At 42.3% G+C, this 24,669-nt stretch overlaps 1 protein-coding gene across 6 annotated transcripts in view; it reads left to right on the top strand.

The window, feature by feature from the left end:
- Window positions 1–23,638, top strand: part of SIRT5 (sirtuin 5) — a 74,479-nt gene extending 50,841 nt beyond the window's left edge. For 5 of the 6 annotated variants that reach the window (XM_032247676.1, XM_032247673.1, XM_032247674.1 and 2 more), the window contains exons 4-9: window positions 2,289–2,514; window positions 5,949–6,036; window positions 7,388–7,441; window positions 9,132–9,255; window positions 11,567–11,682; window positions 23,149–23,638. In XM_032247676.1, the coding sequence (XP_032103567.1) occupies window positions 2,289–2,514; window positions 5,949–6,036; window positions 7,388–7,441; window positions 9,132–9,255; window positions 11,567–11,682; window positions 23,149–23,212 (672 nt within the window). In that variant the 3' untranslated portion in view covers window positions 23,213–23,638. The remainder of the gene's footprint in view (window positions 1–2,288; window positions 2,515–5,948; window positions 6,037–7,387; window positions 7,442–9,131; window positions 9,256–11,566; window positions 11,683–23,148) is intronic. The other variant, XM_032247677.1, reaches the window with a different exon arrangement.
- Window positions 23,639–24,669: the final 1,031 nt, after the last annotated feature.

Below are 24,669 nucleotides of genomic sequence, written 5' to 3'. Positions count from 1 at the left end.
CATCTCCTTCATAGAGAAGCCATGCTTCTTTTTAAATTGTTATTGAGGCAGAATTTCCTTAGAATAAAATCCACCCATGTGCATTGTGTGTACAGTTTGATGAGTTTTGACAGGTGCATGCACCCGTATAACACCCCCACCTCCACTGTCAAGAAACAGAACGTTTCAGTCCTTGCTGCAAGTTCCCTATGCCTTTCCCTGCCAGCTCCCAGCTCAGCCTCTGCTCGGCTCCTTTTTCAGAAAGGAGATTTGTCTCCCCTAGAACCGTATCTGAAGTATGTGTATTTTATCTGTTCTGTTTATATATAATATACACTTTTTATGTGTAGTTGTGTGTTTAGTTGCATGTATGTGTAGCTGTGCATGTGTGTAGACATGTGTAGTTGTGTATGTATTGACAGATATATGTAGTTACGAATGTTTAGTTGTGTGTATGTTGTGTTATTGTGTGTTTAGATGTATATATTGTGTGTGTGCACTTGTGTGTGTAGATGTGTATAGTTTTGTATGTGTATGTTTAGTTGTGTGTTTAGTTGTGTCTGTTCACTTGTGTGTGTATGTAGATGTGTGTAGTTGTGTGTGTATGTTTAGTTGTGTGTGCAGTTGTGTGTATTTAGATGTGTGTAGTTGTGTATGTTTAGTTGTGTGTGTGCAGTTGTATGTAGATGTGTGTGTATGTTTAGTTGTGTGTGTGTAGTTGTGTGTGTGCAATTTTGTGTGTGTAGATGTGTATAGTGTGTGTAGTTGAGTGTATGTTGTGTGTATGTGTGTATAGTTGTGGGTGTAGTTGTGTGTATATGTTTAGTTGTGTGTATGTAGTATGTATATGTGTAGTTGTGTATGTTTAATTTGCATAGTTCTGTGTGTGTGTGCAGTTGTATGTGTATATAGATGTGTTTAGCTATGTGTGTGCAGTGTATATATAGATGTGTGTAGTTTTATGTGTTTAGTTTGTGTAGTTGTATGTTGTTTGTATGTGTGTATAGTTTATATGTGTGTAGTTGTGTGTATGTGTTTAGTTGTATGTATGTAGTTGTGTGTATGTGTTTACTTGTATGTATGTAGTTGTGTGTATGTGTGTATGTTTAGTTGTGTATAGTCGTGTGTGTGCAGCCGTGTGTGTAGATGTGTGTAGTTTGTGTAGTTGTATATGTGTGTTTAGCTGTGTGTGTGCAGCTTATATGTAGATGTGTATAGTTGTGTGTGTGTTTAGTTTGTGTAAGTAGTTGTATGTATGTGTGTAGTTGTGTGTGTATGTTTAGTTGTGTGTGTAGTTGTGTGCAGTTGTGTTTGTAGATGTGTGTAGTTTATGTAGTCATGTGTATTTAGCTGTGTGTGTGCAGTGTATATGTAGATGTTTAGTTTGTGTGTTTAGTTTATGTGTGTAGTTGTATATATGTTTAGTTGTGTGTATGTAGTTGTGTGTGTATCTTTAGTGTGTGTGTGGTTGTATATGTGTAGTCCTGTGTATGTCTAGTTGTGTGTATGTGTATGCAGTTGTGTGTGTATATAAATGTGTGTAGTGTGTACGTATGTTATGCGTGTGTTGTGTGTATGTTTAGCTGTGTGTGTAGTGTGTATATTGTGTGTGTGTAGTTGCATGTTGTGTGTATAGTTGTGTGTATGTATGTTGAGTTGTATATGTGTAGTGCGTATGTATGAGTTGTGTGTAGTTGTGTGTATGTTGAGTTGTGTGTGTGTAGTTGTGTATATGTATAGTTGTATGTGTGTAGTTGTGCATGTAGTTGTGTGTATGTATGTTTAGTTGTGTGTATAGTTGCATGTGTATAGATGTGTGTAGTTGTGTGCATGTGTAGAGCCATAGCTATAGTTATAAAAACTGAGTTTCTCAACCATGGTCATTAGACCTCAATGGGCATTTTGCATTTTATGTTTTTCCTGGGTGTAGGTCAAAATGAGATCCACTTCATGTTTTAGAACTCCATGAAAAAGGGGATTTGACCCAAAATACCTTCCTGCGTATTACTTTACTTTATGTTCACAACTTACTTGGGGGGGGAATGGGATAGGTTGCATCCTCCCTGCCTTGTCACTAAGGAAATTGATTTCTCCAAGGTCCCAAGGCAGTCCCAGGATGGGGACATAGGCTGGTACCCAGGCCCTGCCACGTGGCATCTGCCATGTTGTTTGAACCTAGTGCTTCGACCTCCAGCCTGCACCTTCCCAATGCTGCTTGTTTCTGCCTTAGGGAGGAAGGGCCTGTGCCCAGGGTTCAGCATCCTGGCTGCCTCTGCCTCCCTCACTCCCACCTCCTCTCCCACCCGCAGGACCTGGCGACTCCCCTGGCCTTTGCCCACAACCCGTCCCGGGTGTGGGAGTTCTACCACTACCGGCGGGAGGTCATGGTGAGCAAGGAGCCCAACGCCGGGCACCGTGCCATAGCAGAGTGCGAGGCCCGGCTGGGCAAGCAGGGCCGGCGAGTCGTGGTCATCACCCAGAACATCGATGAACTGCACCGCAAGGCTGGCACCAAAAACCTTCTGGAGATCCATGGTGAGGTACCCCCAGCCTCATGTTCAGGGAACCAGCTTTAGAACACCTGTCCTGCCATTTCAGCATCACCTCTGTTGGCTTCCCTCCCTCCCTACGGACACCCATCTCGTCCTTTAGGATGCTGTGGCATTTCCTTCTGGGACATGTTAGTGCCCTGTGGCACCTCGGCAGCTGCCTTTGGCCATGGGAGGAGCCCCGACCTACTGACATTATTCACTTGGTAGTTCCTACATCCTCACTGCTCAGTGTGGTCTGAAAGCCAGCAACGTTTGGCATCCCCTGGAAGCTTCTTAGAAATGCAGAATCTCAGTCCCCATCAAACCCACCAAATCAGAATCTGCATTTTCCCATGAGCCCAGGTGGCTGAAGTACCTTTTACACTGGAGGAACGCTGGGCTGCACAGCTGTGAGACCCCTGCCTCTATAGAGGGGTGCAGTGCTGTGAGACAATGGCCTCACTGAGCCGAGGAACAGAAGGCCTGGCCCACTGAACAGCCAGGGCTTGAGCAGGATCGGGCAGGGGCAGGCTGTGGCATCTAGGGGTCTCCTCTCCCTGTCTTTGCCCCAGTGGACACTCCCCACTGAGACTGTGCTTCTGTCTTGCCCTAGAACCTCAGGGAGCTGCCAGCTCAGCACCAGGTACTGCACCAACCCCACCTAGCCTATGATGTCAGTGGAGTTTGTCTTGGGTCTCTATGGCCTCCTTCCTCTGTCCTGGGTGACCCCTCACCTCTTCACTCTGTCTTCTGGTTCCTCCCTTCTTTGCTATCACCCTAAATCTAATACATCCATTCTTCCATGGTCATAATGGGCAAACTAGGGTTTCTCCCAAAGCCACTTGCATTTAAAGAGTCTGCATTCAAATCCAAGAATGCATTTCTTATGTTTTAAGAATTTATTTCTCTTAATTTATTTTTTTGAGATGGGGGTTTCATTCTTGCCCAGGCTGGGGTGCAGTAGCCTGATCATAGCTCATTGCAGCCTTGAACTTACAGTCTCAAGGTATCCTCCCACCTCAGCCTCCAGAATAGTTGGGACAACAGGCCCATGCCACTATGCCCAGCTAATTAAAAAAAATTTTTTTTGTAGAGATGTGTCACCATATTGTCCAGGCTGGTCTCGAACTCTTGGCCTCAAGTAATCCTCCCTCCTCAGCCTCCTAAAGTTTTGGGATTACAGATGTGAGCCACTGCGCCAGCCAAGAATGCATTTCTAAGTGTAGAATTTCCAGAGGCAGTACACCAGTGGGGGGTTGTTTGTTTTTGGGTGTGTGTGGTGAAGCTACCTCCTTTTACTTAGGTCACCCTGATAAAGACAGGGAGACACTACTTACTTCGACCCTGTTTCTCTTGTGTGCCAGGAACAGTCAGCCACCTATTAACTGAACATCTTTTTGGTACCTACATCTGCTGGGTCTGAGCCACTTTCCACGTGTCTCTGCTCATTTCCTTGCAATGTCAGAATGTGGGCTAGTCATCGGCATAAAACGGAGATGACAATGCCTATTTTACAGAATTGTTGTGAAGGTTAAATAAGATCATATATATGTGTTAGGACTTTTTTTTTAGTTTCAAATGATGAGAACTCTGTTCTAACCTAGGTTAAAAAAAAATCAATGGCATCTTCTGTCTGATGAAGGTTTTTTTTTTAAGATGCATCATGTTTTTAATGTGGCACTTAGAATATAATCTGCCTAAACCATGATATACTATGTTATCCCTTAGAATTGTTATTTTATACTTAGAGAAAGAGCTTATTAAAACTTAGACCCCTTCTTTAGAAATTTTATCTTTCTGGGCATACATAAAGTATGAGTATAATAAACTGGTCCAAATATTTCTCGTTATCTAGCTCTTCTGAGTGATTCTGAGTGACTCAGAGCGTGGATGGGTCTGTGTTTTCCATGCAGTTTTACACTCTGTACCTCAGGAGATGGATGATGCAGCCTTTCTTGAGAGAATGCCCCTCTGTTATAGCTGGGATTCTCGTCCAAGCTCCTGACACACACTCCGCAGGTGCGCTATTGAGCCTTTCATGATCTTACCAAAAGGTGTCAGTGGAAAGACTGTAGACACAGCCAGAACTTGCTTTCTTCCCTGAAGTGGCCCTTGAATGGTTTGTTTGTGGAAGTATCCAGAGGTTGTATCTGCCCGGTCAGGCCATGGAGAATAACAACCAAGTCACCCCACTTTCCAGTGTTCTCCTTCAACAAGTCTTTGCAAGCATGATGGCGAGGTCACACTCTCATCTGGCCAGTAAACGGTAGGACACATCTGAATTTCAGAGATGTGAAAATGGAAAAAATGTCTATACTAAAACTGACAAAATAGGTGTATTGGCTCACAAAACCTAGGACCCTTGGGGTGCAGTTGATGTCATCTTTTCTTCTGGCCTCTGTCCCACTCCTCTCAGCTTTGCTCACTCTTTGAGGTGACCTCCCTTTTCCCTCTGCAACTGATTTGCCTCAACGTGCCGGGGGAGAGGGCCTCTGATGGTTTTAGGCTCTCCAGCTCAGCCACCTGCTGAGAAAATAAACCTCTGGGTGGGCTTTCTTGGTCCACATGCCCACCCTTCTGACCAAATGAGACTGCAGAGGGATGGGCACCACATGGGACCTGTGTGGAGCATGTGGTCAAGCTTGTATTTGGGATGTGACCCACAGCCCGATTGGCTCAGCATGGGAGAGAGCAGGGATGGCACTCCCCAAGGAAGGACTGGTGGGCAGAACAGAGCAGTGCATGCCCACTGTGGTTTAAAGGGCTCTGCATGGCACCAGGTGCCTGGCCACCATTTCATAAACTGTGGCCACCATGATTGCTTCAGCTCAATAAGTGGTCTCTAGTATTAACAATTTTTTCATTTATTAGTTGATTACTTATTTATTGAGCTGCTTTTGTATAAAAGATTCAAGCTTTCTGAAATCAAAGTTAAGATTTTGTAAACATATCCCACACCATTGACCTTTATCAGTTATATCAGTAAATTATGTCCTTACATTTAGATCAAGCTCCCTCTACCCTGTTGGCCGCTTCTGTCCACCTGAACACCACTCCAAGGTCATCTGGCAGCACATTAGTCAGAGAGTTAGTTATTTATCCTCCAGATTTTAAAGTCCTTGAGGGCATATGCTCTTGACTGGCTTAAGAGTACTGCATGCCTCTCTGTTTCCCATGAAAGCTAGGGTAGGCCCATTTGCTAAACTGAAGTATAGCTCAGTGTGGCAGTGCACACCTATAGTCCCAGCTACTCAGGAGGCAAAGGTGGGAGGATTGCTTGAGCCCAGGAGCTGGAAGCTGCAGAGCTATGATCGTACTACTACACTCCAGCCTGGGTAACTGGATGAGACCAAAAAATGAAGTATGTCCCTTTTAGACACTGAGACAGTTGCTCTTGATTATCCTAAATTCTGGGCTTGCTTCATATGTATTTTTCAGGTAGCTTATTTAAAACTCGATGTACCTCTTGTGGAGTTGTGGCTGAGAATTACAGAAGTCCAATTTGTCCAGCTTTATCAGGAAGAGGGTAATTATACCACACTACAGAATAAGTATATGTTGTTTTCTCCTTTAGGTTGAATATAAATGTGAGGAAATTGAACACTCACCAAAGATTCCCATGGATATTTATGAGAAATAAGACTAAATACAAGGCTGGGTGCAGTGGCTTATGCCTGTAATCCCAGAACTTTGGGAGGCCAAGGCGGGAGGATTGCTTGAGTTCAAGAGTTCAAGAGCAGCCTGGGCAACATAGCAAGACACCTGTCTCTACCAAAAACAAAACAAACAAACAAACAAAAAACCGAAAATTAACTGGGTGTGGTGGCACATGCCTGTAGTCTCAGCTACTAAGGAGGCTGAGGTGGTTGGGTTATTTGAGCCTGGGAAGTTGAGGCTGCAGTGAGCCGAGATCTTGCCACTGTACTACAGCCTGGGTATCAGAGGGAGACCCTGTCTCAAAAAAAACCCACAAAAATCAAAAAAGACTGAATATAGCCATGTGATAAAAGAAATATTTTGCTCACAACTTACAGTGTTAAGTGAAAACCACAGGGTCCTGAACTTGTACAGTATGATCCCAGCTTTGTATTAAAACACACGCACGCGCACACACACACACACACACACACACACACACACACACTCTCTCTCTCTCTCACATACACACAATGAGTTTGTATATCTGTATATAGTTAAAATACAACAAAATGTTAATAAGGAATATCAGGAGTGGTGGGATTATGGGTAATTTTTAATTTCTTTTTTATATCTTTCTGAATTTTCCTACATTTCTGTGATGAACATGTGCTATTATTACAATGAGGAAAAAATTTGAGGGTAGACACAATATTGAGAAAAATTCCACTGAGCCATTTTAAAGTAGTGTAAATTGTATATGACCATATAATGTGATTGCAGAGGATACAGTCTTGCTCTGTTTCCCAGGCTAGAATACAGTGGTACAATCACAGCTTACTGCAGCCTCCACCTTGTGGGCTCAAGCAGTCCTCCTGCCTTAGCCTCCCAAGTAGCTAGGACTACAGGCACGCACCACCACACTGAGCTAATTTTTGTATTTCTGGTAGAGATGGAGTCTCACTATGTTGCCCAGGCTGGTCTTGAACTTCTGGCTTCAAGCAGTCCTCCCACTTTAGCCTCCCAAAGTGCTGGGATTCTAGGCATGAGCCCCTATGCCCAGCACCACTGGAAATTAATGGCTTGGGGACCTTCCTTCTAATGCCCTTCCAAGTGAGCATACATTACTTAGGAGTTTTATATCACATATTGCCAGGCAAATATACAAACTGAGTTATTTTATTTCTTTATTTTTTGATTATGCCATAACAATCTTTCTTGTCTAATATTATTTACTTCAGTGCTCCAGAACCTGGAACTCAAGATGCCAGCATCCCAGTTGAGAAACTTCCCCGGTGGGTAAAAAACTCTGATTTGTACTAGTGTTCCAGGTTACAAAAAAAAAAATAGACATTGAAACCTAAACATGTATTTGGCAAGATGCCTCTTAAACCAAGTGCACAAAGGTAAAAACTAGCCTTGACCTCTGAGACCAAAAGTGAAAGGACAAAGGATGAACCAAATCAGGATGAAAAGAATGATTTCTTTCCAACCCCTTTTCACTTTGTGTTCTGGTGGGTTCATTTGAGGTCGGGAAAGTTTCTGAAGCTATTGTGTGACAGGTGGTTACGCAGTGTACAGAAAGCACAGGAGCTGACCTGTGACTGGTCAAATAACATTGCTGGCATTATTAAGCCAAAGGACCTGAATAGGAGAGGTTACAAGACTAAACAGAATGTTCGTAGATTTAAAAAAAAAAAAAAAAAAGGAAGATTTTTATGCCCATTTTTCAAAACCAGACATTAAAACAGCACTTCCATAATCTGTAATTGGATTAGAGGTTTTTTGTTTTTTTTTTTTTTTTTTTGAGATGATGTCTCACTCTGTCAGCCAGGCTGGAGTGCAGTGGTACTATCTTGGCTCACTGCAACCTCCACCTCCTGGGTTCAAGCGATTCTCCTGCCTCCAAGCAATTCTCCTGCCTTAGCCTCCCAAGTAGCTGGGATTACAGGGGCACCCCACCATGCCCAGCATATTTTTGTGTTTTTAGTAGAGACGAGGTTCCACCATGTTGGCCAGTCTGGTCTCAAGCTCTTGACCTCAGGTGATCTGCCCACCTCAGCCTCCCAAAGTGCTGGGATTACAGGTGTGAACCACTGCACCTGGCCAGAGTAGAGTTTTGTTTTTTAAAGTAAAATAAAACAGCACTTCTAAAAGTATTCCATAGAACATTAATTTAATGTGATGTTGACGGATATTACTTGAAAAAACATGTTAGGCACTCAAATAAATATGGAAATATTAGACTAAACAAAGTTAAAATATGTTTGCTTTGCTGCAGGACTTTTCAGAGCATTTAATCCACATTGCTGCCTTCTAAAAAGTGGTTATAATATGTATGTTAATACTTTACTGGCTTATTTAACCATGGAACCTTTCTTATTTTCCTTATGAGGGTTTTAATTGCCAAATTTTAAAGTTTTCTTCTGAAGAAATAGGGAGACCTGGAGGATTCCTCCGAGGTAGGAGATGACTATGATGAAAATGGTCTTTGGGAGGATGATTTTCGGAAGTGTATAAAAGATGACCCCAAGGTACGAGGGAGTGAAAGATGAGAGATTTGGTAATGGACACAGGAGAGCTGGCTACATACTGGGCCAGAGACGTGAACTGAGACAACATGAAAGGAGGTCATTGATGAAATCGGGGATGCTTGCGGTGGGAGGCAAATCTGAGTCCAGTGTGACTCCCAGGTCTGGGGAGCTGTGAGCACAAGTGTGAGCGTAATGCAGGAACTGGGAAAGCTTGGCTGAAACAGTATGTCAGCACTTTAAGTATAAACAGATAAGATAAAAAGAAGGCCAGTTCAACCTGATGCTTCATACACAAGGCAAGTTTATATGGGCTGGGAGGGAGGGCATAGGGAATAAGAGGCATTAGAGGTGACCCATCTGGACGTACTGGGTTTCGGGCAGCCCCTGGCCTCCCTCGAATCCAGCTGGACAGACTCAGCTCAGGGTTGGCTTAAGGATCCCATCTTTCCAGGTGTGAAGAGGCAGGCTGCGGGGGCTTGCTGCGACCTCACGTCGTGTGGTTTGGAGAAAACCTGGATCCTGCCATTCTGGAGGAGGTTGACAGAGAGCTCGCTCACTGCGACTTATGTCTAGTGGTGAGTCATGTCCTTCCCTAACCCCAAGACGGGACTGGAGTTTGTTGTTATTTTTTCCTTCCCCCTCCTCTTTTTCTTCCTCCCTCCCTTGCTTCTTTTCTTCCTACCTTGTCTCCTTCCTCCCTTTCTTCCTTTCCTTAAAATGTATGTTGAGAAGTTTTTGTGGTATCATATAAAAAAACTGAGAAACAATGAGTGATAATTTCTATTAAAATAGGAAACTATGGGCCAGGCGTGGTGGCTCATACCTGTAATCCCAGCATTTTGGGAGGCTGAGGCAGGTGGATCATTGGAAGTCAGGCATTCGAGGCCAACCTGGCCAATATGGTGAAACCCCATCTCTTTTAAAATACAAAAAAATGAGCTGGGCGTGGTGGCACACGCTTGTAATCCCAGCTACTTGGGAGGCTGGGGTGGGAGTATTGCTTGAACCCAGGAGGCAGAGGTTGCAGTGAGCCGAGATCGAGTCACTGTATACTCCAGCCTGGGCGACAGAGGGAGACTCCATCTCAAAAAAGTAAAATAAAATAGGAAACTATGCAAGACCATATCTTGGGCATCTCAAAGCCGTCTCCCCCAGCTCCACCAAAAAAAAGAAAAGAACATGCTTTTGGTTTTTAAAATAATATATGCTCATGATTAAATTTAATTGAGAATATGCAAAAAAAGTATCACATTATAAAGAGGAAATTTCCTGTATTTCTGAAATCGCCCATAATCCTGCTGTCCAGAAATAGTTACTGTTAGCAGTTGAGTATGTTTTCTTCTAGACCAGGGGTGAGCAAACAGCAGCCTTTGGGTCAAATTGGGTCTGCTACTTGTTTTTGCAAATAAAGTTTTGTTGGAACTCTGCCACACTCATTCTTCTGCACAGCTGTCTATGACTACTTTCAAACTACAGTGGCAGAGTTGAGTACCTGTGACAGAGACTGAATGGCCTGCAAAGCCTGAAAAATTTACTGTATGGTCCTTTTCAGAATAAGTTTGCCCACCTCTGGACTAAACCTTTTCTTACGCAGATGTACACGTATTAATTAAAATTCAAAACCGAATCATGACACACGTTCTATTTGGAAACGAGTCACCCAGCAGTTCACTTAGCATATTCCATGTCAGTACATCTAAATCAATATCATCTTTCATTTGACTGCATGGTGTTTTATATGGATTAGGAATGATATATTTAGCTAATTCTCTATTGCAAGCCATTTGGGCTATTTCAAATTTTGATATTTTAAGCAATGCTACCATGAATATCCTTACATAGAAATCTTAGCGTGCTCTTCAAATGATTTCCTTAGGACACATTTTCTAAAAGTGGGATTAATAGGACAAATTGTATGAATATTTCCAAATTTTGTTGACATGTCTTTAAAAGCAGAGGTACTTTCTTGTGGTGCGTATTCATTCAGCCGGTATTTAAAGAGTTCTTCCCAGTGTCCGAAGAGTGTCACTGTTGATGATGGATTGTTAAATGAGAAGAGCTGGTTTACAAAACAGGTCATGGTCTTCTCCTCCCTGAAAAGAATGTTCATAAGCAAATATTTATAAGAGAAAACCTAAGAGGACATACATGAAAATGTTAACAGTGATTATCTTGGAGTAAGACTATGGATGACACGTATGTTTTTTCTTCGTATTTTCTACCTTTAACAAAAAAGTAGAAAATATGTTTTAAAAAGTTATGGATCATTTGCATAACTGTATTTTTTTATTTATTTATTTTTGAGATGGAGTCTCACTCTCTCACCAGGCTGGAGTGCAGTGGCTCGATCTCGGCTCACTGCAACCTTTGCCTCCCAGGTTCAGGTGATTCTCCTGTCCCAGCCTCCCGAGTAGCTGTGACTACAGGCACACACCACCACACTCAGCTAATTTTTGTATTTTTAGTAGAGACGAAGTTTCACCATGTTGGCCAGGGTGATCTCGATCTCTTGACCTTGTGGTCCACCTGCCTGGGCCTCCCAAAGTGCTGGGATTACAGGTATGAGCCACCATGCCCAGCCTTGCATAACTTTGAAAAGCAGAAACAAAACCAGAATTACCCCCAAAATATATTGATGGAGTCATTTCTCTTTCGCTCTTTTCACAACTCTCCTTTTCATGTCACATGTTCTTCTCGATTCTAGTGATTGATCAAAGGACACCTCTTAACTTTCCCTTGTTCCTTGGACACTCTGTTTTACCCCATACTGTTTGTCTTTTCTCACACCTGCACCACAGACCTGCCTGAGTTTATGTATTTTCTGAAAAAATGTTCCTTCTCCTTGTTGTGTGGCCCTTTGTGCATCTCCATGTGCTTGTCTTGTAGGTGGGCACTTCCTCTGTGGTGTACCCAGCAGCCATGTTTGCCCCCCAGGTGGCTGCGAGGGGCGTGCCAGTGGCTGAATTTAACATGGAGACCACCCCAGCTACGAACAGATTCAGGTACCGGGATACCTGGTGGGAGAGGGAGATGTGGGAGGCAGGTGCAGACATGGTCCTCTCAACATAGTTGACCTACTCCCCTAATTTTTAAAAAAGACACAGGGTTTGTGTTTTGTTTTGTTTTTTGATCTGCAATTGCTTTTATGGAAGAACAAAATCATTCATTATAGACTAAGGTGGATAGCTCTGTCACTGTATGTGAAATTTACTGTGGGACTTTTGTTTGTTTACGTTTTGAAAACTCTTCTTTGATTGCTTAGGCTTTGCTTTCCCTTATATCTTTAAGCTAGATTTAGTGATGGCCTTTAGTTATAAGTTACCCAGATGCTCCACAAGTGAGCCTGGGAGATGCCCTTGCAGAGCCTCATCACCTGCCATTCTCACTGGGAGGCCACCTGGCAGATTCCCCTTTGGTCTAATTGCCAAGGTTATTTGTATCTGTGGCCATATATGACACTGATCCTGCTTCCCAGGTTTGGGTGGAAAGTATAGACCATCATACTGTGCATTTTTAGTCTTATTCTGGGCTGTTTTAGGTCTTCATCCTTGTTCTGGTTTTTTTTTTGTTTGTTTGTTTGTTTTTTGTTTTTTTTTTTTTTTGAGACAGAGTCTTACTCTGTCACTCTGGCTGGAATGCAGTGGCATGATCTTGGCTCACTGCAACTTCCGCCTCCCAGATGTAAGTGATTCTCTTCAGCCTCCTGAGTAGCTGGGACTACAGGCACGTGCAACCACTCCTGGCTAATTTTTGTATTTTTTTTAGTAGAGGCGGGGTTTCACCATATTGGCCAGGCTGGTCTCGAACTCCTGACCTCGTGATCCACCTGCCTCGGCCTCCCAAAGTGCTGGGATTACAGGTGTGAGCCACTAAGCCCAGTCCCTTGTTCTTTTTTCTCACCTCTACTTTTTTTGCCTTTACTTCTAATTCTTGTCCATCTAGTTAATTACTTTTGAATAAGTTAGAATATAAATAAGTAGTAAATGAATATAAATAAATTTAATAGAAAACTTCATTGAAACATCTTATCATTACTTTAATCAACAGTTTCCAACCTTGGCTGCATTTTAAAAAAATACTGATGCCTGGGTGCCACCTCATGAAATTTCAGTGTTATTGCTCTGAGTTGCAGCCCAAGCATCATCATTTTGATAAGCTTCCTAGGTGATTCCAGTGTGCCAGAATAGGAACCACTCTTCAAATTCTTTGCTGGGATTTAAAAAAAAAAAAAAAAAAAAAAAAAAAAGAAAGAAAAAGGGCCACAGACACTTAAGTAGACTCCTCCTCAGGTGAGTGAGCGGGCTCTGGGCCTCTTCCTTTCCGTGTGTGTCTTTTTGATTAGCTACAGCCTGTGTTCTTGATCCATAGTTCTTCATTTGTGCGTGAGTAGTAGAAACTAAGAAGATAGCCTTTAAAAAAATTGCCTCCTACGCAAAACTTGTACGGTGAAAACCACAGAACATTGTTGAAATAAAGGTAGCTTAAATGAATGGAAACATATCCCATGTTCATGGATTGGACCACTTAATATGATTAAGATGGCTGTGCTCCCCAAATTGATCTATGAGCTCAATTAACTCAGTCCCTATCAAAATTACAGCTGGCTTTTTGCAGCAATTAATTGAAAAGATTAATCTAAAATTCATATGAAAATGCAAGGGACCCAAAATAGCCAAAATGAAATGAAAAATGAAGTTGGAGAACTCATACTTCCCAATTTCAAAACTTAATACAAAGTTTCAGTAATCAAGACAGTGTGGCACTGGCATAGGATAGATATATAGAATCTGTGGAATAGAATTGAGAGTCCAGTAAAAAACAAAACAAGACAATAAAACATAAGCCCACATTAATGGACAATTGAGTTTTGAAAAGAGGGTCAAGCCAATTTGATGAAATGCAGTCTTTTTAAAGAAATAGTGCTGGATACCATTATGCAAAAGAATGAGGCTGGACCCTCGGTCACACCATGCACAAAAAAATAACTCAAAATGGATTGTAGACTTAAATGTAAGAGCTGAAAGTATAAAATGTCAAAAGAAAATGTAGGAATAAATCTTTGTAATCTTGGGTTAAAGCTTTCTTAGATATGACACCAAAAATGCAAGTAACATAAGAAAAATGGATAAATCGGACTTTATCAAAATTTAAAACTTTTATAACCCAGTAGGTGTCATCAATTAAGTAAAAAGACAACCCATAGAATTGGAGAAAATATTTGTAAGTCTAATATTTGATATTTGATAAGGGATTTGTATCCAGAATACATAAAGAACTCTTACAACTATAAATAATAAAAAACAATCCAGTTAAAAACCAGGTCAAAATATTTGAAAAGACATTTCTCCAAATATATATGCATAGCTAATAAGCATATTGAAGTGATGGTCAGTATCATTAGGCATTAGATAAATGCAAATTAAAACCACAGTGAGATACCACTTCACAGCCACAAGCGTGGCTATGATTTTTAAGATAAAGGAAAATCACTAATGTTGGTGAAGAAATTGGAACCCTCATACATGGCTGATGGGAATGAACAATGGCACAGTCATTTTGGAAAACAATGTGGCAGTTAAATGTAGAGTTACTCTGTGATCTAGCAGTTCTCCTTGGTAAAGTCCTAGAAATGAAATCATACATCTACACAAAAATTTGTACACAAATGTTCATAACTTGTTCATGGAAAACGTGGTAACAAAATTTGGTATGTTTGTACAATGGACTAATTTTTAGTCATAAAAAGAATGAGGTACCCATATATGCTGCTATGTGGATGACCCTTTAAAACATTATGCTAAGTGAAAGAAGCCAGTCATAAAAGACCGCACATGGTATGACTTCATTTGTGCAAAATATCCAGAATAGGCAGATCAATAGAGAGAAGGTAGATGAGTGGTTGCTTTGTCCGGGGGTAGGGAGGAATGGGGAATCGGTGCTAATGAGAACAAGTTTTCTTCTGAGGTTGTTAAAAATGCTCTAAAATTGATTGTGTTGATGGTTGTATAATTCTGTGAATACACTAAAAGCCCCTGAATTATATATTTGAAATGAGTGGACTGCATGTGAATCAAATCTCAATAAAGCTATTATATAAAAAATTAAATTATCTTCTAACTTATCCCCTGAAAAATGCACATTGGGCCTCCCTCTGATTTGTGTTGTGGCACATATGTATAGCAGTTGGGCCACTTAGCATGACTAAGAGTAATACCACAGCTAGGTAGTTCAAGCCTCCTGTCTGTTTGAAAGACCATCAGAAAACTCAAAGAGTAGGATAGGATAAACTTTGTGAAGCAGGACATGCGCTGTGTCTCCTGTTTGGTTCTTCTAATATGGTTTATTTTCAGTCATTTGAAATTTCAGTCATCTCATCTCTAATGATTATAAAGAATTAAAACAAGGACCAGATGCAGTGGCTCATACCTGTAATCCCAGCACTTTGGGAGGCCAAGGCAGGTGGATCACGAGGTCAAGAGATCAAGACTATCCTGGCCAACATGGTGAAACCCAGTCTCTACTAAAAATACAAAAATTAGCTGGGGGTGGTGGCAGGCACCTGTAGTCCCAACTACTTGGGAGACCGAGGCAGGAGAATCGCTTGAACTGAGGAGGCAGAAGTTGCAATAAGCCAAGATCGCACCACTGCACTCCAGCCTGGGTGACAGAGCAAGATTCCGTCTCAAAAAAAAATAAAGAATGAAAACAAATCATCATTGTGGAAAATCAAGAAAATGCAGATAGAGAAAAAGAAGAAAATAAAACTGGAGTATTTCCACAACCCAAGTTTCGGGTTGGCCCCCACCTCCCGTGCCATGGTCTGACCAGCAGGGTTGCGGCATCCCTTGCCTATGGTGGCTGTCTTCACATGAAAGAAACTGAACTTGGTGATTTTTCCTGCCAGGTCAGAAGAGATTCTTGGCATGTAATATATATCATTGTATAAGCCAAGCCTCCTAAAACCTTGTCTGTGCTTCGGGTGCTACTTCAGCCAAAGTTCTTCAGCTTCATATTGTCTTGAAAATGTACGATTGTCTCTGACAAACAGGCTACTTGCTAGTTAGAAATTCTTATCAATTTGACAAGCTGCTTATCAACCAGACTGATCACAAGAACTGTCATCTGATCAATGAAGTCAGCAGTGCTTTTTTCTGGATGTCATCAAAGCTGACGTTTAGAAGAGTCATCTCATTCTACTCAATTTTTCAAAGGCAGAAACCAACCCAGGAGCAGCTGAGAGGATTGTTTAAACACAGAGCTTCCTCACAGAGAGTGGAGTGAGGAAGGAGATGTCCCAGGAGAGGCAAGCAGTAAAGTAATGGAGTTGGGGACCCTGGGGAGGGAAAACACAGATAGAAGGGCAGAATTTTCTCTCATATTTCATGCTTACCAGATTTCGGTTGAACCTTACCCTAGGTCAGGGGTCAGCAAACTACTGCCTGTGGGCAAATTTGCCCACCACTTGTATCTGTAAATAAGGTTTTCCTAGAACACAACTGTGGCCATATGTTTGTGTACTGTCCATGGCCGCTTTTGCACTAGGATGGCAGAGGTGAATAGTTCCAACAGAGACTGGCTGGTCTGCAAAGCCTAAAATATGTCTTGTGTGGCCCTTTACAGAAGACGTTTTCTAACCCCTGCTCTAGGTTAATGAGAAAAAAATTATAAAATAATGTTCCCTACTACTTTTGACCTGATTTTCTTTGTTACCTGAATAGGAGGCTAGAATGCTGCCTGTATTTTAATAAGGATTTGGATCTCACAAGACACCTTAGGCCTTGCACAAGTTGTTCAGATTCTTTGCCCCAGTTCTAATCTAGAGACAAAGGCATAGAATTCTCTTCCCACAGGAATGTATTTATATTTTCAAGGTGTTAGTTCCAGTTTTGGTTTTATCATTTTCCCCATGCCCGATGCTTGTATTGGGTGATTTCTGATAAACCCTGACTATTCCAGTAAACCCTAGGCATTTTTGAATTTAAACCTCAGTGTTTTAACTGTTACTCAACCCCCGGGGGCCTTGGCTTATAGGGATTTGTGCATTCACTGAGGCAAAAATGGGACTGCCGCTTGCAGGGAGCTGGTGCTGGTGAGCAGGGCCTTCCAAGCACCTTCGGCCCACCATGCCCTGCAGCCACTATGTTGTGCCCTCTTGATCTTTGAATTTCTCTAAACACTGGAATTTAATCAAAGTCCACAAATATTTATAAGTATCCACTATGTACCAGACACTGTTCTAAGTACTTAGGATAGGATATATCAGTAAGCAAAACAAAAATCTATCAAAGGAAGATTATATTCTGGTACTGAAGGCAGACACATAAGGTGCAAATTCTGCAGCACATGAGCAGGTGCTGAGAGATCGCACAAAGCGAAGATGGAGTTGTGTACCACTGCACTACTGCCTGGTGACAGGCCAGACTCTTGTCTCAAAATTAGTGTGTGAGGGGGTTGGGCAGTCGGAACAAGCCTCATTAATAGGTGATTTGAGCAAAGACTTGAAGGAGGTGAAGGAGGCAGCCGAAGAAGTGATCTGGGATAAGAGCTTTCCAGACACTGGGACCACCTGGAGCAGAGGCCCCTCAGCGTGGCTGGAGTGGAGGGAGGAAGGAGAAGGCCCAGGAGGGGCGAGCAGTAAAGTCATGGAGTTGGGGGCCCTGGGGAGGGAAGACGCCCAAAGAAAGCTATCTGCTGGTGGAGTTTGGAAGTCTAAGGAATTCTTAGGTAGAAAAGACGTCTATAGATTGTTGTGGTTACATAGTTACTTATCTAGGGTGCAAAGAGGTCACTTCTTTGGCACTCTGGTTGGCCATGTTCGTTGGAGAAGTCCAGCTCTCCCTGGCTGTGCTGACAAGGGCAGGTAGGAAGCCCTCCTAGTCCATGCAGTCAGGGCGTAGCTGGTCTGTTCATTCAAAAAGCCGCTGAAAACAAGACCAATAGAAAAGGACACAGACATACTTTAAACATTTTGATTGAAAGCATAAATGTACCATCATTTTCTTTTTTATTTATTTATTTATTTTTTTCCTTTTTTCTTTTTTGAGACAGAGTCTTGCTTTGTTACCTAGGCTGGAGGGCAGTGGTGTAATCTCGGTTTACTGGAATCTTTGCCTCCCGGACTCAAGCAATCCTCCCACCTCAGCCCCCCAGTAGCTGGGATTACAGGTGTGTACTACCAATCTGGCTTAAGTTTTTAATTTTTGGAAGAGACAGGATTTCACCATGTTGGTCAGACAGGACTCAAACTCCTGGCCACAAGTGATCCAACTGCCTTGGCCCCTCCTGGCCTCAAGTGATCCATCTGCCTCAGCCTCCCAAAGTACAGGGATTACAGGCATTAGCCACTGCACTTGGCCTGCTTTTTTTTTTTTTTTAAATAGAGCTAAAGGCCTTTTGTTTAAGTAGGGATCTGCTGAAGCTCACTTTCTTGCATAAATCATATCCATAATCTTCCTCGTGTTCCCCAAATATCCCTGCAGATACAAATGACTCCAGCCCTTATTTTATAAAACAAAACAGGCAACCAAGAAAATCAGATCCCAAGGCCCCTACCTAGACTTCCTGAATCAGAATTTTCAGGAGGACATGTCTGTTTATCTAGTTAGCAAATGACCCAGGTGATTCTTACCAAGAAACCTTGGCAAACACTGGATTACAACTTCTGGTTTTCGATATTTGTCTGTTGTTGTTTTTTTTTTAATTTCTTTTAAAGCAGAGCAAGATCTTAGGAAAAGAAAAATGTGAAGCAGTCTTCCCCTTTTTTACACCTATACCTAATTTAACAGAATTATATTTAGTGACTCAGTATGTCATGTCTTTCCCAAACATTCAACTAGTTGTCCTAGAAATAACTTTTAACAGCTCTGTTTTTGCAGTTTATTACATAATGTTAAATTCAGCGAGATGACTACATTAACCAATAAAAGTGGTGTGAGCAGATTTGGAACTAACACTGTAGTCCTGGTGGGGGCAGGCAGAGTGCACGGGTGTGCTAGAAAAGAGGTTTTCAAATATTGCTCATGTATGCCCTTCACATTTTAAAAGTTGACATCTAAGGTTTTTCAAACCAAAAATATTATAGTTGGAGATGTGATTCCAAGTGCATTGGAAACACCGACATTATTTATTTATTTTTATTTTGTTTTATTTTATTTATTTTTGAGACAGGGTCTGTTTCTGTCACCCAGGCTGGAGTGCAGTGAGTGGCACAATTTCAGCTCACTGCAACCTCCGCCTCCCTGGTTCAAGTGATTCTCCTGGCTCAGCCTCCCGAGTAGCTAGGACTACAGGCGTGCACCACCACATCCGGCTAATATTTTCTATCTTTTTAGCAGAGACGGGGTTTCTCCATTTTGGCCTGGCTGGTCTCAAACTCCTGACCTCAGGTGATCTGCCCGACTTGGCCTCCCAAAGTGCCGGGATTACAGGCGTGAGCCATTGTGCCCAGCCAAAACGCTGACATTTTAAAATAAAAACGACCATGTCATTGATTTAAATGTGTCCAGTCCAATCTGAATGTTATAACTATCTGGTACATACCACCATCCATTTATAAAATAAATATACAAGCCCTTCCTTAACAACTGAAAACTTAACACTTTTTCTTTTCTCTTTGAACTTGTAGTTCCATTCTATCACTACTACAGAATTTATACTAATGTAATATATTTTTATGCACGAAAATCTTTTACTGGCCAGGTGCAATGCCTCACACCTGTAATCCCAGCAGTTTGGGAGCCTGGGGCGGAGGATCACTCGAGGCCAGGAGTTCGGGACCAGCCTGGTCAATATGGCAAAACCCCATCTTTACTAAAAATACAAAAATTAGCCAGGTGTGGTGGTCCACACCTGTAATCCCAGTGACTTGGGAAGCTAAGGTGGGAGAATCTGTCGAACCTGGGAGGCGGAGGTTGCAGTGAACAGAGATTGTGCCACTGCACTCCAGCTTGGACGACAGAGCAAGACTGTCTTCAAAAAAAAGAAAATCTTTTACTGACCGCCCTATTACACTTCTGCAACAAAATATCACATGAATTATTTAATTGTTTTGTTTCCTTTAAATGTTAAAAAATGTTTTATTAAAAAGTTTTCTAGACAGAATTATCACTATGGTAATCTGCAGTGCATAATTGTAAAAACAAAATATATACATGTTTAGATTCACAATTCCAAACAAGTAAAATTTTATTGGAAATACATTCTTTATTTATTTATTTTTTGAGATGGAGTTTTGCTCTTGTCGCCCAGAGTGGAGTGGAATGGTGTGGTCTCAGCTCACTGCAACCTCCGCTCCCTGGGTTCAAGCAATTCTTCTACCTCAGCCTCCCGAGTAGCTGGGATCACAGGCACGTGCCATCACGCCTAGCTAATTTTTGTATTTTTAGTAGAGATGGGGCCAGGCTAGTCTCAAACTCCTGACCTCAAGTGATTTGCCCACCTCAGCCTCCCAAAGTGCTGGGATTATAGCCATGAGCCACCACACCCGGCCAGGCAATACATTCTTAATAGCTGAATGGGACATCAACTTTGAATTGGTCCATGTCTCTATGGCTGAGTGTTACATACTATTGGAAGGAGACAATTCCTCTTGCTCTAGCCCAGTCCTCCTCCAGTCACCATAAACAAACCAGTATTCTGTCGAGATCAGGTTTATTGACTTTAATGCACCTCAGTAGAATTGAGAGGTGTGTTTCCTAACAAAGGAAAAGGTAGACTTATTAAAGCAGTTGGGGGAGGGTAGAGTTTAAGTGAAATTTAAATGAAGTCCTTTTTGAGAAACTCAAGCAACTAGCAGGGCTGTACAGTGTAAAGGGGTCAGCATCATGTCTGGCTGGCGGAGTAGGCCAGGGTCCTATTTCCCCAGAAACTGCGATACAGAGTTTAGACAGATGTGGAATGTTGTGTCCAGAAACCCCTTATCTGAAGCTCTGCACCTGGGTTGGAAATCTAGGCTGCTTCTCGGTATCAAAGTGACTTATAGATCCTCAAGGCTAGAGGAATATTTCATTCTTTACTGTAATAATTTCTAATAGCAAAGTTTCTGATAGTTTATAATATTAAGGAACAAAATTCTTCAGTGAGTCAAAAGGCAGTAGTCACTCAAAGAATGGAATTAAGACATTTTGCAGCTTATCCTAGGGGGAAAAACATTGTTTCCTATTAACTTTACAGCCGGCTCTACCCATGTCTTTTATTCCAATCCAAAGAATCGCTAGGCAGATTTTGACCAGCAAAGCTAAGTTTTACTTTTTCAATGTCAATTGGAATGTTCAGTGTTTGCTTTTATTTTTTGGAGACGGAGTCTTGCTCTGTTGCCAGGCTGGAGTGCAGTGGCGCGATCTCGGCTCGCTGCAACCTCTACCTCCTGAGTTCCAGCAATTCTCCTGCTTCAGCCTCCTGAATAGCTGGGACTACAGGTGTGCACCACAATACCCAGGTAATTTTTGTATTTTTAGTAGAGATGGTTTCACCATGTTGGTCAGGATGGTCTTCATCTCTTGACCTCATGATCCACCTGCCTTGGCCTTTCCAAAGTGCTGGGATTACAGGAGTGAGCCACCGTGCCCCTCCAGTGTTTGCTTTTTATAGATGTAAGTGCTGAGAGACCTGGGCCACCTAAACTCTGGGCATGAGGGAGTTATTTTTTTTTTTAAGAGATGGGGGCTCCCTCTGTCACCCAGGCTGGAGTACAGTGGTGTAATCAGCTCACTGCAGCTTCGAACTCCTCGCTTAAGTGATCCTCTTGCCTCAGCCTCCTGAGTTGCTGAGACTACAGGCTCGTGTCACCACGAATGGCTGTTTTTACTGTTACTTTTTGTAGAGACAGGATCTTGCTGGGTTGCCCAGGCTGGTCTCAAACTCCTAGCCTCAAGCCATCCTCCCACCTCAGCCTCCCAAAGTGCTGGGATTACAGGCGTGAGCCACTGTGCCCGGCCATGAAAGAAATGTTGGTATAGCCTTGCCATTTTGGACCACCTTCCAAGTTATATGCCAGAATACACAGAGTAATTTTGTATCATATTTAGCGATCTGTTCACTGAAAATACTTTTGGACCCTCTTTCAACTTTATTGAAAGCAAGAATGAAAGCACCCTACTTGCATATGAATGTGTCAGAGCTACACTGGTATTCCAGATGCCCCTCTATTTGGCACCCCATATGTTTTCACACTTGAGGATGAGGTATCATTGTAAAATTTGAGATGGGTGAGGGGTGCAGCTTGCTTTTGTAAGGTGGAAGAAAGGTGAATGTGGAAAGGGGCACTTGAGATCATTTTCTTAAGTAAGAGAAGAGGTGGCAACTGAGGATCTGGGAATTCCCTAAACACTCCCCACGCCTGGCGGTAATTCCTGGATAACCACATACTGGCCAGGAGCTTTCTGGAAGTCAGTGCTTAGCATGTGGCAGTGGGCGGTGAGGGTAGACGGCCTGGAGATACCGTGTAGTCTGGGCTATCCATTAAGTGGCACTCTGTTGACAGAACAGGGCATTTGAGGGCTAAGGCAGTCACGATTTGTATTCTGTCAAGAATAAATAATATAAATGAATTGCATTGAGGAAATGCCTTTTCCATTTTTAATTGTGCTCAACTGGTTTTCTTATTAGTAATGCACTAGAAAGTCCTGGTTTTGCTTCTTATTCATAGTTTTTTCCCCCCCTTCCCAAAGTGGTTTTCCTTGGAGGAAACAAAAGTCCATGATTTTTCTTTTTTCTCCTTTGTTTTTCTTCTTTCTCTTTTTTCTACTTTCTAACTACAGCTCAGAGGCTCATCAAAATCAAACGGGTGGTTTGAGAGGCTTGTTGACTCAGCCGAAATCCTGGTGGTCTGATGTGCACAAGTATTTTTTTCTCTTGTCCTCAGTACTACCTGCGAATGCTGCTATAATGTTTTATATATATATATATATATGTAACACAAAATACATATACACACAAAAAACATTTTTTCTCTGTGTGTGTGTGTATATAAATACACAGAAAAGTAGTGTGTGTATATATATACATGCCAAACACATGCGTTATATATACACATAAAACATATATATCTATATAAAATATATCTGTAACACATATATATGTATATTCTAAACTTACAATTTCAATGAGTTTGACAATATAGTCCCCAAATACACTTCACTTGCACAGGTTCTCAGGATTTGAAAAAACAAAATACACTTTGCAATCATGTCTCTTAAGCCTTGAAATAAAATTCTTCTTTATGGCACATACATTCTAGACAATTGCTTCTCAAAATTCCCATAGTAACAGAGGCCAGTCCATAGTGAAGTGTTATAATTGGAGTTGTCAGAAACTAGATGAAAGAAGTGGGCATAAAAATTCAATCTGCCGTACTTGAGAATGTGGGTTTTACTTTGGATATCACTTAAGAAATCAGTGCTTGCTGAAGTAGGGCATTTATTTTGCTAATGTGTAGTTCATAACTGCTGTATTTGCTTCTTCTGTTTCAGGTTTCATTTCCAGGGACCCTGTGGAACGACTCTTCCTGAAGCCCTTGCCCCTCATGAAAATTAAACTATTTCTTAAGTGTCCTCGGGAAGAAGGCAATTATATCTAAGAACTAGGCCACACGCAGAGAAGAAATGGTCTTATGGCTGGTGAGCTGAATATTGAACAATCTAAAAATACCCTGTTATTCCCTAGCTGGAATCCAACCTGTTGATAAGTGATGGGGGTTTGGAAGTAGCAAGAGCACCCACATTTGGAAGTTACAGGACTGTAAAGTTAATGCATATTATTTGGTTTGAACTGAAAAGTAAGATATCTTTGATGTGTGTGGTTGATTATTGAGAGGGAAAAATTTAGTAAATTAGATTGTCTTAAAAAATACAGTTATCCTGGCTATATTTTTGTTATTTGGGCAAGGTAGAAGTCGAGGGGTAAAAACCTTTTAATTGTGATTTTTGCATGCGTTTCAGTAGAAAATAAAATCACTCTCTACAGTAGGTAATTTATTGTATAAAGACGTTACCCCAGGATATGGCTTTACTGGGGGCTCTTTAACCTTGTTTGGCTACATTACCTCAGTGAACAAGGGGCAACTCACAACAGGAACTCGTGCAAAGAAGGAAGAGAACAGTAGAGATGGGCAGACTGGGATGGGGTTGGGGGTAAGGTGCCCGAAGTTCGCCTGAGTGGGAATTTTTGAAGTATAAAAAGGACTTTGGGCCGGGCACGGTTGCTCACACCCGTAATCCGAGCACTTTGGGAGGCCGAGGCAGGTGGATCACTTGAGGTCAGGAGCTTGAGACCAGCCTGACCAACATGGTGAAACCCTGTCTCTATTAAAAATACAAAACTTAGCCGGGCGTGGTGGCGGGCGCCTGTAATCCAAGCTACTCAGGAGGCTGAGGCAGGAGAATCGCTTCAACCTGGGAGGCGGAGGTTGCAGTGAGCTGAGGTTGCGCCACTGCACTCCAACCTGGGTGACAGAGCGAGACTCCGGCTCAAAAAAAAAGGACTTCTACCTGGAGGACTGCAGCAGTGGAGGGAAGAGCACAGTCGGTACAAATGCATGGCAGGTGTGAAACAGCTTGATTTGTTCAAAGAATGATGAATCATTTAGTATTGTATAATGGGTAGGAGGAGAGAAACACGGCGATTACAAAGCGTCATGTTTGTCAAGAAATAAAATATACTTGGAAAAAAAGCGTACGTTTGTGTATGTACCACAAACCTCTAGGTGCACTCTAGGGAACGGCGAAGCCATTCTTTCAGGTTTGCTCAGCATTTGCCACGGGCCAGCCCGGCACCAGGAAGGGCGCCGCTTCCACAGGGCTGACTTCCTAACACGCGTCGCCGCGGCCGCGGGCTGGGCAGGCTGAGGGCGCCCGGCACGTCTGTGCAGACTTCTTGAGTCGAGGTCTGTGGCCCGCGTCACCGACGATGACAGCGGGATCTGCTAAAGTGTGTTTCTTCCCATGAAATGCCACCTCCTCCGAAGTGCGGAGCGAACCCCGCCGAATCTGCAA

This window comes from Sapajus apella, unplaced genomic scaffold (assembly GCF_009761245.1).
Source record: "Sapajus apella isolate SASKATOON/1434 unplaced genomic scaffold, GSC_monkey_1.0 scaffold63, whole genome shotgun sequence".
Lineage (NCBI taxonomy): Eukaryota > Metazoa > Chordata > Mammalia > Primates > Cebidae > Sapajus > Sapajus apella.
This window is presented reverse-complemented; position numbering and strand designations above follow the sequence as displayed.